General features: G+C 60.4%; 3 protein-coding genes across 5 annotated transcripts; 2 read left to right on the top strand and 1 right to left on the bottom strand.

Annotated features, from left to right (window-relative positions):
- The first annotated feature begins 2,874 nt into the window (after nucleotides 1–2,874).
- UBE2M (ubiquitin conjugating enzyme E2 M) lies at nucleotides 2,875–5,838 on the top strand. Its single transcript, XM_058530683.1, has 6 exons — nucleotides 2,875–3,170; nucleotides 4,397–4,491; nucleotides 4,623–4,661; nucleotides 4,753–4,856; nucleotides 5,167–5,230; nucleotides 5,314–5,838. Exons 1-6 carry the CDS (start codon nucleotides 3,062–3,064, stop codon nucleotides 5,452–5,454), a joined length of 552 nt encoding a protein of 183 aa, XP_058386666.1. The 5' UTR covers nucleotides 2,875–3,061; the 3' UTR covers nucleotides 5,455–5,838.
- A 653-nt stretch (nucleotides 5,839–6,491) lies between these two features.
- CHMP2A (charged multivesicular body protein 2A) lies at nucleotides 6,492–9,415 on the top strand. 3 transcript variants are annotated; one of them, XM_058530677.1, is made up of 6 exons: nucleotides 6,492–6,634; nucleotides 7,424–7,615; nucleotides 8,545–8,724; nucleotides 8,796–8,926; nucleotides 9,015–9,076; nucleotides 9,197–9,415. In XM_058530677.1, the coding sequence occupies exons 2-6, from the start codon at nucleotides 7,448–7,450 to the stop codon at nucleotides 9,322–9,324; spliced, it is 669 nt and encodes a 222-aa protein (XP_058386660.1). In that variant the 5' UTR covers nucleotides 6,492–6,634; nucleotides 7,424–7,447; the 3' UTR covers nucleotides 9,325–9,415. The 3 variants fall into 3 exon arrangements, with proteins under 3 accessions (XP_058386660.1, XP_058386661.1, XP_058386662.1); XM_058530678.1 differs by having other exon boundaries at nucleotides 7,319–7,615; XM_058530679.1 differs by lacking the exon at nucleotides 6,492–6,634 and adding an exon at nucleotides 6,694–7,023.
- Nucleotides 9,416–10,076: 661 nt separating this feature from the next.
- On the bottom strand, nucleotides 10,077–16,388 carry TRIM28 (tripartite motif containing 28). The gene is made up of 17 exons (XM_058530620.1): nucleotides 15,772–16,388; nucleotides 15,323–15,435; nucleotides 14,961–15,093; nucleotides 13,190–13,325; nucleotides 12,988–13,104; nucleotides 12,791–12,905; nucleotides 12,523–12,669; nucleotides 12,299–12,413; nucleotides 12,107–12,213; nucleotides 11,981–12,017; nucleotides 11,851–11,896; nucleotides 11,526–11,778; nucleotides 11,115–11,434; nucleotides 10,910–11,033; nucleotides 10,733–10,819; nucleotides 10,515–10,652; nucleotides 10,077–10,423 (listed from the first exon to the last, which is right to left on the bottom strand). The coding sequence occupies exons 1-17, from the start codon at nucleotides 16,106–16,108 to the stop codon at nucleotides 10,247–10,249; spliced, it is 2,502 nt and encodes an 833-aa protein (XP_058386603.1). The 5' UTR covers nucleotides 16,109–16,388; the 3' UTR covers nucleotides 10,077–10,246.
- Nucleotides 16,389–16,613: the final 225 nt, after the last annotated feature.

Below are 16,613 nucleotides of genomic sequence, written 5' to 3'. Positions count from 1 at the left end.
AGGCCATTTCTGCAGTTGGCTGGGGACACCCCTGCAAGCCGGCCATGTGGCCGCAGGTTGAGAACCCAAGTGCTACCATACTATCAGCAGGACTGAGGGCTTGGACAGAATGGCCATTCGGCCCCACTTGGCCAGAGCTGTAAGAGGAACCCAAGAGAGGAACCTCCAAGACACTGGTCATCTGGGGAAGCTACAACAGTGCACAGCCAGCCTGTCCATGGATCGTCTGTACGTGAGGCCATATTGTTCGCTCCCAAGCCCAGCCTCCCCATGCCACATCCATCCAGTTATTTTCACCCCAACCCCGGCCTCACAAATCTGTCCACTTCTATCCACCCCCCAGCGCTGCTCTGCTCCCAGACACCCATCTGCAGCCTAGAGGCCTACAGGAGTCAGTCTCCCTTCCCTACCTGCTCCTGCCCCTTCCTTCCCAAAATGGACCCTATCTTCCCAGTGTCAGCTCCCAGAAGCTACACTAACACCCCCAGGTGCACTTCTACCCTCATCCTTGCCCACCATGTTCTGCCCAGTGCCTCCAAGGCACTGGCCCCAGCTTCCCTCAGGGTCTTTGCACATGCCGAGCCCTGTGCTGCCTCCCAAGAGGCACCAGGAGCTACAGGCACCCTTGCCACCCAAACCACCTGTGCCCCTCTGCCACTTAGATGGCCATGAGGGTGACAAGGAAGACGTAGCTGCACCACTTTCCAGCCCCCTGCCTCAGTTCAGGCATTCCTCCTCCCTGGTCCAGACCCTATGACCCCCTTTTCCTAGCATTTTGTTGCATGGTTGAGTCTTCCCCACTGGACGGTGGGGAAGCCACGAGGTCAGAAGCCACACAAGTCCAGCTTTGGTCCAGCATCACCTGTCCAGGGAACCAATACCCCATCCCCAGATAGGCCCCCAGGCTGGCCAATATGAAGCACCCCTGAGACTTTGGCTAGAAACAGCACGATAGTCATCAACCCTCATCTGGAGACTGCCTGTATGTCTCCAGAGCAAGAGCAGAGTGGCTGAGAAGAACAGAGAGGAAGGGATAGAGAAAGAGGGAGATTGAGTCTGGAGGTGCCCCCTAGTCCCAGGACCAGCCACGTCTGAAGCCTGAGAACGCTGGGATGGTTGCAATCATGTCAGCCCCAAACCCTGAGCTGTTTGTGGCTTCTGAGCCCCCATCCTCACCCTGCCACCTCTCCAGCACTCAGCTCTCAAGGGAGTCAAGAAAGGATCCTGGGCATGAGAGGCTGGGACAATCAGAGGGCTGAAGGGGGCGTCTGGGATGGTGGCACTGAGAATGGGAGAGCCGAAAGGGGGAGCGGTTGCAGAGACACAGCTGGGATCATCCCACGGAGCCCAAGGACGCCACGGGTACCCGGGCACACACCGGGGAGGGCCTCCGAGAAGGCTGGGACCGGGATCGACACCAGACCAAGGAAGGAAGAGGTGGAGGCGACTCCCTGAGGTGAGGTGAGGGGCGGGGCCGGGGTGGACGTCGGGGCGGGGCCGAGGAGGCGATGGGGCTGAGAGGGCGTCAGGGCCACTCCGCCGAGGTGAGGACCGAAGGCCCGGGCCGGGTCGACGGCTGAGAGGAGCCCATGAGCACCCTGCCCCATGCCAGCGCGGCCCCAAGAGGGACCACTTCTCCCACAGAGCTCCTGGAGGTGACGGCACGTCGCCTCAGGGACGGGAGGGGACGTGCCACGGGGGCCGCACTCGGACGCCTAAGGGCTGAGCGGCAGAGTCCTGGCAGCCCCCACCGGCGCGGCCTCCCGCCGCAGCAGGCCCTCGCGGCGCCGCTCACCGCCTGACGGGTTCCGTGGTGACAGCCGGAAGTCGCAGAACTGCCCCGCGCCCCTCCCTCCGGCCCTTCGAAGCACGCAGAGCTGTGATTGGAAAGAAGGCTGGGCCCGCCCACATCTGCCCGCGCGGACGGCGGAAGATCGTAGTGCGCCTCCGCTAGAACTCGGGACCCGCGCCAAGAGCGATTCCGCCCCACGTCCCGTCCCCCAAGTGTCCACCCGTGTAAACCTCCTTGGTGCTTACCACTCTCTGGCACAATACATGCTTTATTTTGTAGTTGACCTCAACCAGAATCCCTGCGAGGGAGTTCTTTGGCTTTGCGATGGGACACCGAGGGTGCTCGACCCCGCACCCTCTGGACGACGCCCCCGGCCTCGCCCAGGCTCTAGCCTGCCGCGATCCCTCTGCCTCTGTCTGTCACCTCCGGGGTGGGCAAGGACCTCGTATGATCCAACCCCGCCGCGGTCTGCACACGTGAAAGTGCGAATGGCCGGACCGCGAACGAAGTGGCCAGCATCTGCCCCACTTAAAAATGGCGGCGGCACCGCCCCCTTCCTGGACCCGCGCGAGTCCCCGGAAGTGACCTCGGGACGGCCTGTACGATCGGAAATACTCGAGCCCAGCCGAAGGAAACCGAACCCCAAGCCCCATCGCTGAGCAACGCGGGGCGGCGGCGGCGGCGGCTGCGCAGGCGCAGAGCGCAGGCCGGGCAGGAAGAGCCGAAGCGGGCAGGCGGCGGAAATATCCGAAGCGGTGCGGCTCCCGAGGCCGTTGCAGACCGCCGTGCCGAAGCCGCTGCTGCCCCGGAAGCCGGGCCTCCACCACTACACGGCTGCCGCCTCCTCTTTCCATCTCGAGCCGCACCCCCCTTGCGGAGGGAGCGAGTGAGCGGGCAAGCGGCACGGCCCAAAAAGCCCGCGTCCGCAGCCTCAGCTGAGCCTGAGGAGACCTGAGCGGGCGAGGGGGAGGAGGTAGCGGCTGGTGGGGGCGGGGCCGAGCGACCCGAGAACAGCCGAGTCGGCCCGAGCGCCGCCGAGTGAGCCCGAGGCGCCGGGCCAGGCCGGAGCCGGACTACGGGAGCCGACGCGGGCCGCGCGGTGGGCGCGGAGCGGCGCGGCAGGCCGGGCGGGCGGCGGCAGCAGCGGAGGAGGCCGCGGCGGCGAGTCCGAGTGGCAGAGGCAGCGCGAGCGGCAGCGGCGGCGGCGGCGGGGGGCCGGGTGGCCGGGGTCCCGGGCCCCGCGGCGGCGGCGGCGGCGGCGGCGGCAGGATGATCAAGCTGTTCTCGCTGAAGCAGCAGAAGAAGGAGGAGGAGTCGGCGGGCGGCACCAAGGGCAGCAGCAAGAAGGCGTCGGCGGCGCAGCTGCGGATCCAGAAGGGTAAGAGGTCGGGGGATGGGGGTAGGGGCTAATGATCAAGGCCTGGGGTGGGGTGAAGTAGGAGTCAGGAGTGGGGTAATGCGGTCGGCTGGGGTCAGAGATGTCAGAGGGGGGGGGCCGCGGATGTGGGGGGTCGGCGGTCAGGGACTGGGGGTTGGGGTGATGGGGGATCTGGGGTGGGGTAATGCAGTCACCGGGGGCTCAGAGATCGGGGGCCGAGAATGGGGCATTTAGGATATTCGGAAAACTAGGCATCTGGTATTGGGGACCGGGAATTTGAGGGTCAGGCAGTGGAGGGCGGGAGTGGGGGCCTGGGGACTCTCGAGAGTCTGGGAGTCAGATAGGAACTGGGTGACAGGCAGAGATAATGATAATGGGGGCCAGGGATTGGGACTAGGAGGCGAGGAGGATTTAGTGTATTATGTTGGGGTCACTGGGGGGAGTCAGATGGGGTGGAGTAGGTTCTGGGGCCTGGGAATCGTTGGTCTGAGGTCACATGGCAGTTTTGGGTTTGGAGTGACAGGTGGAGGAGGGAGGGATAGTGGGTACCGGGGATTGGAAATAGTGATGTTAGATTTAGACTATCGTGCTGAAGATGTTGGGAATCTGAGTCAGACAGAGTAGTATAGCATACGGGGACTGTGGACTCACAGGTCTGGGGTTCAGATGGGAACCTGGATTTGGGATGACAGGCAGAGAGAGGAGAGGAGGGCCAGTGGGGGTCCGGGATTGGTGAGGGGATGATTTAGGGTATGGGGGAGCAGGGTCCTTGAGTTTGGGTTGACAGGTGGGGACCAGCAGTGTCTACTATAAAGTGGAGGTTATGGCTAGGGATCTTGGGGTTTGCGGTAGTCAGAGGCTCTTGGGGGCTACGTAGGAGTGGGGGCATTTGGGAGCTGGATTGAGGTGACCCGGCTGTTGGGTGCTGGGATTTGGGTGCATTCAGAAGAGTTGTTGATTATCCTGGGCCGGGAGCTAGGGCACAGCCACAATTGAAGATGCATGTTTGGGGTGTGTTGTGGATCCAGAAGAGCTTGCCTGGAGACTGGGGAGTGGAAAGAGCAGGGAGAGGGTTGGGGATGTGGGGCACAGCCCAGGACAGTCCTGGGAGTCCTGGAGGAGGCCATGGGGGCTCTGCTGAAAACCCACACCTACTTTGAGCACCCTTCTTTCTCTCACTCTCCCTTTCCTTCTCTTTGTTCCCCTTCTCTGCTGTGCAAACCCAGACATAAACGAGCTGAACCTGCCCAAAACGTGTGACATCAGCTTCTCAGATCCAGACGACCTCCTCAACTTCAAGCTGGTTATCTGTCCTGATGAGGTAAGGACACACTCAGCTGAACTCCCAGGCACAGACCTAGGAAAGGCCCCACCTTGAGTAGGGAGACCTGGTTCACCTGCCAGGCCCTGCAGGATGTGGCCCTACCACCTTCCTTTCCTTTCCCCCAACAGGGATTCTACAAGAGTGGGAAGTTTGTGTTCAGTTTTAAGGTGAGTCCCAGGTGGGCAGGGGTGGCTCCCTGGGCTGAGAATGCAATTGCCAGGGTACCTATCCACCTCCCCTCTCTTTTCCTGGAGCCAGGTGGGCCAGGGTTACCCGCATGACCCCCCCAAGGTGAAGTGTGAGACGATGGTCTATCACCCCAACATTGACCTCGAGGGCAACGTCTGCCTCAACATCCTCAGGTGAGGGCACTGGCCCTCCACTGCTGCCCCCAGCCCTGCCTGCCAGGCCCTTCTCAAGGCCTTAAACTGCAACAGTCTCTGTCCCTTCCCTCTCCCTTGTAGTCTGCGTCCCTCTGTCTCTTCATCTCCCTGTTATTTTCTTCGTGGCTTGACCTTGGCTTTCTCCCTGACCTGTCTTGCTCTGTGTCCTCCACCTAGTCTCTCATATCCGCACTGTCCCATGCACTGGGCCTGACCTGTCCAGTCCCTGCAGGGCCTGTGACAGTCTCCCACTCACCAATCCCCTGACGCTTATGCTCTCTGCCCACAGAGAGGACTGGAAGCCAGTCCTTACGATAAACTCCATAATTTATGGCCTGCAGTATCTCTTCTTGGTGAGTAGGGGTGGGTGGGTGGGCTGGGGGAGGTTGGCCCTCTGCCCCTTGGGCCTGTTGACCCCCACCCATACTGGCCACAGGAGCCCAACCCTGAAGACCCATTGAACAAGGAGGCGGCCGAGGTCCTGCAGAACAACCGGCGGCTGTTTGAGCAGAACGTGCAGCGCTCCATGCGGGGTGGCTATATCGGCTCTACCTACTTCGAGCGCTGCCTGAAATAGGGTTGGCACGCGCACCCGCCCCTGCCAGGGCCACCAGCCCCGGCGTCCCCTGCAAATATTTATTGGGGGCCACAGGTGGGGGGCATGGGGCAGCCGGTGGGGGAATCCCATGCTCTGGCCTTGCCTCCCCTCCCTGCCACCCGCTCCTAGTTATTTTTTTTTTTAACCACCATGTGATTAAGGTCGGCACTGCCTCCCCCGACCCACTCAGCAATGGGAAATGAATTGGCTTGTCTAGCCCCCTGCTGGGTGCTGTCCAGCTCCCCACTCTGGGCACTGGGGTGGGTGGCCAAGGGGACTGGATGGTTGGGGCCCTGGCACCACCACCACCACCACCACCACTGGAAGTCCCACCAGGCTATTAAAGGGGAATGTTACTGCATAGCCTCTGCCTCTTCTTTCTGTGTGGTGGGAGGGGCAGGTGATGTCCACCAGGGCTCCGGTGGCAAGAGTGGTGGGCGGTGTGTGGTCACAGGTGGCATTGGGGTACCCATCAGCAGGCTGCCCAGTGGCTGAGGCAGCTCTGGGGGTAGTGGGGGACCCGGCTCCAAGCCTTGGGTTGAGTGGGATGAATCCCACTCTGGGATGAGGGAGGGGCAGGATCCAGTAATCACTGGCTTACAGGCCGGTACGCCAGCATAGAGGAAAGTCGGTTCCATTTCTAGCTCTGCTCCTTCTGCCATGGGTGTGCCCGCGGAGGCGAACCCTGCTTGGTGCTACCAGGTGCCTGAAGTCCAGAAACATTAGGGGGAAGTCAAGGTCCCTGGGGGTAGCAGGGCCCTCTAGTGGGTGACGTGGTGGGATGCGGGACCTCAGGGGTGGCTGAGCGGAAGGCACCCGAAGTTGCACCATCCCCGCGTGGCCCCGGACTCTGGGCGTGGCTCGGCTCCCTCGCGCGGGACTCGAACCTATGGAACACCCTCGGGCTGCTGCCGAGAAACGGAAGCTAGTGCGCATGCGCTTGGGCGTCTGCCCTTGCCGGGGCTTGTGCGCACGCGCGGTCTTGTCGCCTCCCAGCATTCCCGGTGCCGGTGGGGCGTGTGACGTCAGGTCGTTTAATCCGGAAACGGCGGCGACGGTCCAGGCGACAGAACGGAGGGGCTGTGGTTGGTGGGCGGCCCGCGAGCCGAACGACAGTAGTGTGACCCGGAAGCGGAAGCAGGCCCCTATCCCAGCTCCGGTGAGTGGCCCTTGCCGGACTGCGGGTCCCTGGTGGGAGCGTGGGCGGCGGCGAACGAGGGCTTTTTCGCTGAGGCGTCCAGTGCCTCGTCCTTCTCTGGGACCCTGGCCTCGTCATCAAGGCCCCCTACGCCGCTTTGCCCTCGGTGCACAGGAGCCCCAACGCCCCCAGACTCTGTCCTGAGTGGAGAAGGCGCCCCAACGCCTATCATCCCGTCCTCGGTGTACAGGGTGCCCCAACACCCCCCGACTGTATTCTTCACGTTCCAGGTTCCCTCAGCATTCAGGGCCCCCCAATCCGAATGCCATCCATACGCTGTTAGCTTCAGAGCCCCACTGGCCCTGTTCTTGGCACTCAGGGCCTCCACTCATCCTGAACTCTCTCGTCAGGTACCCCTACAGCTGCCCTGTCCTTGGCGCTCAGGGTCCCAAATGCCCCAGTGCACCCACATATGTCCACCTCTAGTCTCAGCCCATCAGAGACTACAGGGCCTCACCCCCCAAGTCTGGAGAGGGAGGCTGAAGCCTTGAACCTCCGTGGGGACACTGTGAGGGAGGACAGGCTGGGGTGGGTACATTGTAAAGTCTTCAGTTGTGTCCCTGGGGCTACCCTGGTGTTCTAGGCTGCGCTCTTTTGCTTTCCATTCACGCCTCCTCTCCCTGCTTGCCCCTTCCCACTTTGCAGGCCCCCTGCCTGTCCCTCCTCCCCTTCACAGTGATCCTGGCTCTGCCTCTTCCCCGCTTTCTGGGTCCCCTGCTGCCCCACATCTAGGCTTTGCATTTGTCCCAGGCCCACTAGCGGGCTCCTGCCTCCATGGACCTGTTGTTTGGGCGCCGGAAGACACCGGAAGAGCTGCTGCGGCAGAACCAGCGGGCCCTGAACCGTGCCATGCGAGAGCTGGACCGTGAGCGACAGAAGCTAGAGACTCAGGAGAAGAAAATCATTGCAGATATCAAGAAAATGGCCAAGCAGGGCCAGATGGTGAGCTCGGTTGGGCATAGGCTGGGACACAGGGCTAGGTGCTGTGGCTGCAGCAAGCAGGACAGACAGGACAGCAACAGATAGATGCTTCGAGGATAATGGAGTGATGGGTGAGCATGGCTTCCCTAGTTGGGGGGTTGAAAAAAGCTGTCTCCAGGGAGGTGCTGTCAGAGCCAAACCTTGAGTAATGGAGAGTGAGCCTGGGAAGATCCAAGCAGCAAGTGTGTCAAGCAGATGGAGGAGAAAATGTGTTAGATGAGGGAGTGACAGGTGAGTTCAGCGGAGTGGATGGAAGCCAGAGCACTTGGAATCGTGGACCACAGTGGGAACTAAGTCAAAGAGTTTACTGCAAGAGACTTCACCTAGAATACAGTGGGACCTAGAGGCCAGTGAGAGAAGAGACGGAGACAGCCTGAACCAGTAGGGAGCAGAGCCTACCATGGGTGACAGAGCCTTGGCCCTAGCAGCTGGGCTGAGGAGGTCCCATTTCCTGGGATGGGCAAGGCAAGTAAGAGGTTTGGGGAGGAAATCAAAAGCTGAGTTTTGGATAGGTTTATGTGTGACTTGAGGTCAAGAGGTTGAGGGCCTGTGTGAAGTGAAGGGAGAGGCAGAGTCTTCGGCCAGGATAGAAATTCAGGAATGGATGTTCTAAGTCAAGGGAGTGACTCCAGACATGGAGAGAAAAGGACCCCTAAAAAGTGAGCCCTTCCTTCAAGCATTTATGGGTTCAAGAGGTGAGGAGAACCTTACAGAGGAGTTTGTGGACTGGTGACCACTCCACAAGAGGCTTGAAAGTGAGGTTGACAGGAGGGAGGGAACAGTGACCACTAAGTTTAGGCACACGGAGGTCTCTAAAGCCTCAGTGGGAATGGTGGAATGGGAGTGAGCATATTCCCATGGCCCGGTCTCTGCCACCTTTGTCCGTTCAGGACGCCGTGCGCATCATGGCAAAAGACCTGGTACGCACGCGGCGCTACGTGCGCAAGTTTGTGTTGATGCGGGCCAACATCCAGGCTGTGTCCCTCAAGATCCAGACACTCAAGTCTAACAACTCAATGGCGCAAGCCATGAAGGGCGTCACCAAGGCCATGGGCACCATGAACAGACAGGTGCGTCTCTCCCGATCCCCCTCCCTACCCCCCCAATTCAGGGACTAGACTCACTCTCCCCCCACTTCCAGCTGAAGTTGCCCCAGATCCAGAAGATCATGATGGAGTTTGAGCGGCAGGCAGAGATCATGGACATGAAGGAGGAGATGATGAACGACGCCATTGACGATGCTATGGGTGATGAGGAAGACGAAGAGGAGAGGTTCGGGGACACCAGGTGGGAGTGTGGGTATGGATACCAGGCCCTCCCACGTCCCTTGCCCTCAGAGTTCCTCTTCTTTCTTTCCTAGTGATGCTGTTGTGTCCCAGGTCCTGGATGAGCTGGGACTGAGCCTGACAGATGAGCTGTCAAGTGAGTGCTCCAAGCCTTGGGCCCTCTGCCACTCACAGCCCAGCCACAGCCCCAGACCCTCCCTCTCCCAGCATCACTTCTTCCCACAGGGGCTCTCCTCCTAACTCCTTCTCTCTGCAGACCTCCCTTCCACTGGAGGCTCACTCAGTGTGGCTGCCAATGGGAAGAAAGCAGAGGCCGCAGCATCAGCCCTAGTCGATGCTGATGCAGACCTGGAGGAGCGGCTCAAGAACCTGCGGAGGGACTGACCACTCCATGCCCCCCATGCCACCCCAGGGGGCCAGTGGATGCCCAGCATTTTCACTGTTCCCTTCCTGTAATAAAAGAGATTGGACACTAGTTCCTGAGCCTGTGTGACTGGCCTAATGTGGGCCGAGCTAGGGTCTCTTGGGGCAGGAGTCACTCAGGCAGGGCTTAGTAGGGGGCACTTAGCATGGGTGGCACAGGGACAAGTGCCAGATCAACTGGGGTATGGGATAGAGGGGGGGTGGATGGTTTCCCAGTTTGGGACAGGGGTGGACAGGCCAAGCACACTGAAGGTCAGCGATAGGCCCTGCTCCAACACCCCTTTGGGGCCTCCCATGCCTTGGCCTCAACACCATCATCCCCAAGGTGGCTCCTGATTCCCTGGGAGTGCAGGTCTGTCTGCCAGGAATACAGTACCCAGTTCAGCTTGGCCCATTGGGAGTCTTAGCTCACCTGATCATGAAAAATGGTTACACTGAACTACAGAAAGCAATCAGAAATGTGGACACCATGTAGCAAATACCTGGGGCTTCACCCTGCCTGCTCAGCTACAGAGCACCCCCAACAGCCTCAGTGCTCCTTGTGACCCTCCCACCCATCTGAGGCACCCCCCACACTGGGAAGGGCCCAGGAGGGATGCTCAGGTGGAGACAAGTGCCTCCACCCCTACTCAGCCCATCAGGGCTTGGTGAGAGATTGATACAAGTGAAGACCGGGCCCCAGGACCCCTGTCCCCACCAACCAAGGCCTCAGGAACTGGTGAAGTTTTTATTAAATCCACAGAAGTAAAAACCATATAGTGAGGGGCTGGGGGATGGGGCCACCAAGGAGTGGGAGCCAGACCACTGGAGAGAGAGGATGGTGGGGGGGAAGTGACAGGACAGAGAATAGAGCCATGTTGGGCTGGCCCAAGGGGCCCATGCCTCAGGGGCCGTCACCAGGGCCACTGGACAACTCCTGGGCACTCAGGCTGGCACCAGGCAGGCTCAGCGGCGGGGGCTCCACCAGCACAGCAGAAAACTTGGTGTCACCGAAGGCCTCATTCATGCGAGTCTCAAAAAAGCGCTGCAGACCGATGATGGACTGCACGTCTGCCTTGTCCTGGGCAAGCAGATTGCAGTAGGTGGGTCCTAGCTCTCCTACCCTCCATCTCCCTTCCCCCTGCCCACAGGCCCATTCTCCACAGGCTCACCTCTGTCAGCTTGTTGAACTGCTTGAACATGCGGCCCACATCCTGGGCAAACTCCTGGGGGGAGCTGTAGGGCGGTGACAACTTCTCCTGGAGGCGGGCGCGGATCAGGGTCAGATCCAGGGTGCCACCGGGCTGATCCTGTAGGCAGAGACCACATAGGCTGAAGTTGAGACCAGGCAGCCCCTGCCCCTCCTCTCCTCCCAAGTCCCAGGACTCACCAGGGAGAAGGTGGAGTCAGTAGCCAGCTGGTGCAGGGGCCGGCAGGGCTCATGGCAGAACAGGGCCAGCAGGACACGCTCACATTTCTATGAACATTACGGGAGACATGAGAACCATGGAGGCAAGGAGAGTAAAACTACTGGGCAACCCCCAAGGGAGTGAGCCCCTGCCCTCACCTGCTGGTTGGCTGGCGAGAGCTTAGCCACCACACCGGCGCTGTCACCACCATCCAGGCTCAGGTTGCCATCCTCCTCCTTCAGGTCGGGTAGTACATGGCAAAGTGAGCAGCTCCACTCCTCCCTGGAAGCAATAGAGAATGAGGGGGCTGCACAGGACATGGTCCTGCCCTCCAGCCCCCAGAGACCCCACACAGCCTCCCACCCTGGCACATCCTGCAGGGCAGGCAGGTGGCAATCCAGGTGGAAGCAGAACTCGCATTGGTTGCACATAACCAGGTCGCCTGGCTTCTGGCAGACACGGCAGATAGTGGCACTGTCATCCAGGGCACCTGGGCCACCAGCTGGGGCTGAGGTGCCCTCTGGAGCCACCACCTCCAGGCCTGAGCTCGTACTGCCACTGGGTGAGGCCAGGCGAGGGCCTTCAGCACCAGGACCCTCTGCCAAGGGCATCAGCACAGGCTTGGTCTCTGGGCCCTCAGTGGCAGCAGGCGGGGCTCCAATAGCAGCCTCTGTCTCTTCCTCCTGCAAGGCGGTGAGGGACGTTCAACAGAGTGAAGGCCTGGACGGCAAATGTCATCCATCTCCCAGCCAAGATCACTTGGGGCAAGCTCACCTTGACAATGGCCATGCCAGGCAGGGGTGGGGCTCCAGGGGCCCCAGGGGGCGCAGTCCCAGGCTGTCCAGCAGCAGCAGCTGCAGCACCGCGCTCAATAACAATGAGGTTGTAATCCTCAGTGGTGCTGCCTGGGAACACCTTGAATACTGGTGGTTGGCTGTCAGCCGTGAGGTCCAGGTCCAGGCGCTCGAGGCTCACCCGTGGTACCTTGCGCATGAGGCCGCTCACCTCACCCTCCCCAGAGCGGGACCTGTTGGTGCGCCTTGGCATGAGCACCCATACCTATGCCTACCCTGCTCCACCCAAGGATAGCCACACTCACCGCTTCACACCTGACACATGTGGCTCTGCACTCGAATAAGGGTCATCTGCTCAAGACAGAAAAAGAGACAGCAGGTTAAGGTAGACCTAGGGCACTGGAACTCTCCCACCTACCAAGCAGACCCACTCACCTGACCCAAAGCCATAGCCTTCCTGCACCTCCATGGGCTGCGGGCAAAACAGTTGAACCTCAGTAGGCAAGCATCCCATGGGACCCCACACCCCTCTCCTCCCCAGAGTCCCCCTCCCCTGCTCACTTGGCTGCTGCCAGATCCCTGCTTGCTCAAGGGCCCTGGAGGCCGCGGAGGGGCCATGGGCGCAGGGCCTGTCGAGTTGGTGCCAGGACGCTCTGCCACGATCTTGCCTATAGGAAGAAAATAAAGTTAGCATAATAAGCACAGTGCCTGGGATGGTGACAAGGTACAGCACGGGGAAAGATAAAGACTCACCAAAGGCCTCCGCACTTTTGGTCCAGGCGTTGAGGTCCCACTGGAACTTCATCTCGCCATGTGGCTCCACAGGGTCCACGATCATCTTGAGGGCCCGGTGCAGCTGAAAGTAGATCTGGGGATGGGGCAGTGCTTGAGTATAAATGCAGCGAACAGGGATCCAGGGTGCTGGGAGGCACCTCCCTGAAACCCACCACCTGGGTGCCCACCAGCACAGCACACACCAGCTTCTTGGAGAGCAACAGGGCTGTGTTGTTGTCACTCTCCAGGGCCCAAGAGGCAAAACGCAAGATGTGTTCCTGGTGCTTCTGGATCTTGGTCATGGTCCAGTGCTGTCGCTCCAGGCGCTCCTGCTGCCCTTCAGTTACCTTCTGTGGATGAAAGGGCAACGAGGTTGACCAGAGAAGAGGGCACTAGAACGCCTCCCCACCCAAGGATGACATCAGCAGCCAGCAGAGAGCCCAGGAACCCTCCCTCGCACATGGGGAGTACCTGGGCATCGTTGACCAGCACACGACCCCGCTTGTTCAGTTCCTTCATGATCTGCAGAATGGCCATCTTAACATCCACCTGCACACGCTTCTGTACGTCAGATACTTGGCGAATCCTGGAGGCAGGGTTGGTCAAGTCAGGTCTAGTCAGGCAGGTGCTCACCCAGGGAACCCCATGACCCTGGCATCTCCACTTACGAGCTGCGAACCTCCTTGGTGTTCTTCTGCAATGTCGCATGCTTGTCTCCCAGGCGCTTCACCAGCGAGGCCAGGAGCTTACGCTGGTTCCTCACTGCGTCCTCCAGAAACTGGTATCTGAGAGCAGACAGAAGTAGTCCTGCACACTGTGCATAGGAACAGACAGCATCCACCCACTGACCCACCCTACCTCAGGACTCACTGGTGGTCCTTGTGGGCATTGAGCTGGCAGTCCCGGCAGGTGAGGGTGTCGCAGCTCTCGCAGAACAGCACGAGGGGCTCATGCTTGTGCACATTGCAGTACACCGTGCGCTCACCATCCCTTGACTTGGCAGGCCCTGGGGAACAGGAACCATGAGGCTGGAGCTTACCCTCAGCCACTCAAGGAGCAGACAGGGCTTGGGGCCTCACTTCCTGCCTGTCCTGGGCTGTCTGTTGGGAAAACCCAGAGGGCCCTGAAGCAGTGGCCAGAGAAACACAGGCCTGAGAACCCAGATCCTTGCTCTCAAAACCCTCTGTCCCAGCCTGCCCCTCCTTCCAGCTTCTGGCAGTAACAACACAAAATGTAAAGATGATGATCTCTGGCAGGAGAAACCTCCCCTCTACTGTTCCCTCTACTAGAATCTTCTCCAGGTGGACACTCAGGAGAGACCCTCCTCCAAACCCCCCAGTGGGCTCCCTTTCTCCTCCACTCACAGCAGGTTCTGTCCAGAAGAGAAGGGGATTCTGACTACTGTGGCAACCCAGCATGCAGAATATTCACTTTCTGGCACAGACAGAGAGCAAATCAGGGCCTAGAGACAGGCAATTTCCTTAAGAGCAATGCTTGGTGACCTCCCCTCTCCTCTGCTAAGAGAAGAGTGTTGACTTCTTACAACCCACAGGCCCACAGGAGGCCTTGCAAAGCCTTCTCAGGCTGGGAGAGATAAGACATCAGACCAGGACACTCAGAAAGGTATCAGGCACCCTCTCCACAGGGAGGGTCCTGGTGCTCAGAGTAATACCACCAAGAAGCCAATATACTATGCTGACCCCCCACACACACACAGAGCCTGTCACCATCAGAAGGCTGTTTGGGAACATCTGCTCTTCTTTCCTCCCCAATCCCAATTATGTGCCGGGTACACCAACTCGGCTTGAGACATAACATTGAAACATAGACCAGCCAGGCCTTGGCTCCTCCAATATTGCACCCCCTGCACCCTGAACTTTGTCTGGAACCCAGGACACGCTGCAGACCCCTGCCCTTCCCTCGTGGCTCCTCATGCCCCAAAGCCACCATCTCCACCCTCATCTTCCTACCTCTGAACTGAACAGACCACAGTGTAACTACCAAAATGCCACTCACAAGGAGTTCTGGACTAAAAACCAGGCTAGACTCAGAAGACTCCCAAGCCCCTTAATGTACCACTGCCAACATATTCACAAAAAAATCTAAAAATACTTGCCTGATCTTTGAATAAGACACCTACAATACAAAGCGAAAATACTTCTAAGACTCACTGTCAATGATGGTCTAAGGGCCCTCACAGCTTGTCAACATACTGTAGCCCAGAAGCCTCACTTTCCCCTACAGAGCCTTAAACCAAATGCCAGAGAACCCCAGATCCAGGAGGCCCCTCACAACCTTCCCCAAATGCCTTGTTTCCCTGACTGCACATGCCTGTCCCTACACCACTGGAGCCTATCCCAATGAGCTTCCTCAAACTCTCGTACATTCCCCTGAGGGTGTGTACTGAGGTCCCTTGTGCGCTCCCCAGCCCTGTCTGTGGCCTTTCCCCGCCCACCTAGACCTGCAGAAACTGCATACCAGAGCCCCAACCTCCCCATTTCTGAGTTCTGCCCTCAGGCCCTTCAGCTGGTACCCCCTAAAGCACTTCCCTGGGACCCATTCGCCACTTGCAACCTGCATCATAAGCAACTAAGGGCATATGTAGGAAGACAGTCTGGGCCACCCCCTCAGCCTTACATACCAGTGGAGCGCACGGTGTGGTCCTTGGTGTACTTCACCCGCTGGTGTGCCTCCACACACGTCTCGCACAATGGCTCAGAGCACTCCACACAGTAGCTGGTGGCAGGAGCATTATCCTCACAGCTAGTGCAGCACTGCTAGGCAAAGGCAGAATCAGAGAAGACAGAACCACCAGACAGATACTCATTTACATCCCAGGAACTACGACCTGAAGCAAGGTGTTGCCTTTACCTAGCCTAGGCAGCCTACCCAGACCGCTGTAGTGTCGGGAGAATAAAATCTCCCGTTGGTACCGTGCTCCTGGGCTGGTGCCCCCCTCCCCATGGCCTGAGGCTTCCTGGAAGTTGATGGAGAAAGAGATACCTGATTCGCATCCTGGGAGTCGGAAGCAGCCTTGCTGCCACTGTCGCGCATAAAGTAATTCTCCACAATGTCTTTGGAGAAGCATTGCTGCTTACACACAGGACAGTCCACCACTGCGAAAAACAGGAAGGAATAAGACCACTGCACGTTCACATTCAGGCTGTAACACCATCCCCGCACAGGGCCCCAATCTCCATTCCATTCCAGGCCAGACCCTCCCCTCCCGGGGCAGGAGCCAAACCCTTCCTTCACCAAACTTGAACCAGACCCTTCACCAAACTTGAACCAGACGCTCCATCTCAGCGCCCGATCCAGCCAAGCACTGTACAGGTCCCTATCGTCCCGCCCGGGCGATCCCCCGCCATCACCACGCAGGTAAGGCCCCCAATCCCTGCGCCAAGTTGGGATAAAACGCTGCGTGGTCGGGAGAGGGGCCAGCCCGTACTCACCGGCGCCATCGCCCGCTGCACCCCCGTCCCCCGAGCTGTTGGCGGCGGCGGGCGCCGCGGGCCCGAGGCAGGCGCTGCAGGCCGAGTGCAAGCAGGGCAGCAGGCGCGGCTCCCTCTCGGGCCGCAGGCGCTCCCGGCACACGCCGCAGTGCTCCAGTAATTCCAGGGCCTCGCCGCCGCCCCCCGCGGGTGACGACGCTGAGGCCGAAACCGAGGCCGAGGCCGAGGCCGAGGAGGCTGCGGCGCGCTTTTCGCCGCCCGCCGAGCCCTCGCCCGGGCCCGGGCTGCCCGAGGCGGCCGCCGCCGCCGCCGAGGCCGCCGCCGCCGAGGCCGCCATTCACACGCCGCCGGGGGCGCCCAGGGAGGAGGAGGGGCGCGGGTCCCGCCGCGCAGGCGCAGACGCGCTCGCCGCCAACGGCTGGGCCTCAGCCGCCGCGAGGCCGAGCGCCGCCACGCGCCGCCTGGGCCGCCGCCCGCTGCGCGCGGGGCGCTGCCGAGTACTGGCCGCCCACTGCCTGCTCGCCTCCCGCAGCCGACGCCCGCGCTTCCTCCTCAGCGGCCGCCAAGACCAGCGCCACGCACCACTCGCACAACTGCTCACCCTCGCGCCCGCTCGCAGAAAGAGCCGCTGTTGGGGGGCGGGACAGAAATAACTGGCGCCGACGCCGCCGCGCAGGCGCGCTAGGCGCCTTGCGCCCGGGGGCGGGGCTCAGGTCGGCAGCCGCTGGCGAAGCCGCGAGTACGCATGCGCCTGAGCCGGGTCCTCCTACCTCCGCCTACACCACCACCGCGCCGCTCAAGCGGCAGAGGCAGGGCATCTGTGACGTCACTGCCGCAACCTA

The sequence above is a fragment of the Diceros bicornis genome, chromosome 34 (assembly GCF_020826845.1).
Source record: "Diceros bicornis minor isolate mBicDic1 chromosome 34, mDicBic1.mat.cur, whole genome shotgun sequence".
In the NCBI taxonomy this organism is placed as follows: Eukaryota; Metazoa; Chordata; class Mammalia; order Perissodactyla; family Rhinocerotidae; genus Diceros; species Diceros bicornis.
This window is presented reverse-complemented; position numbering and strand designations above follow the sequence as displayed.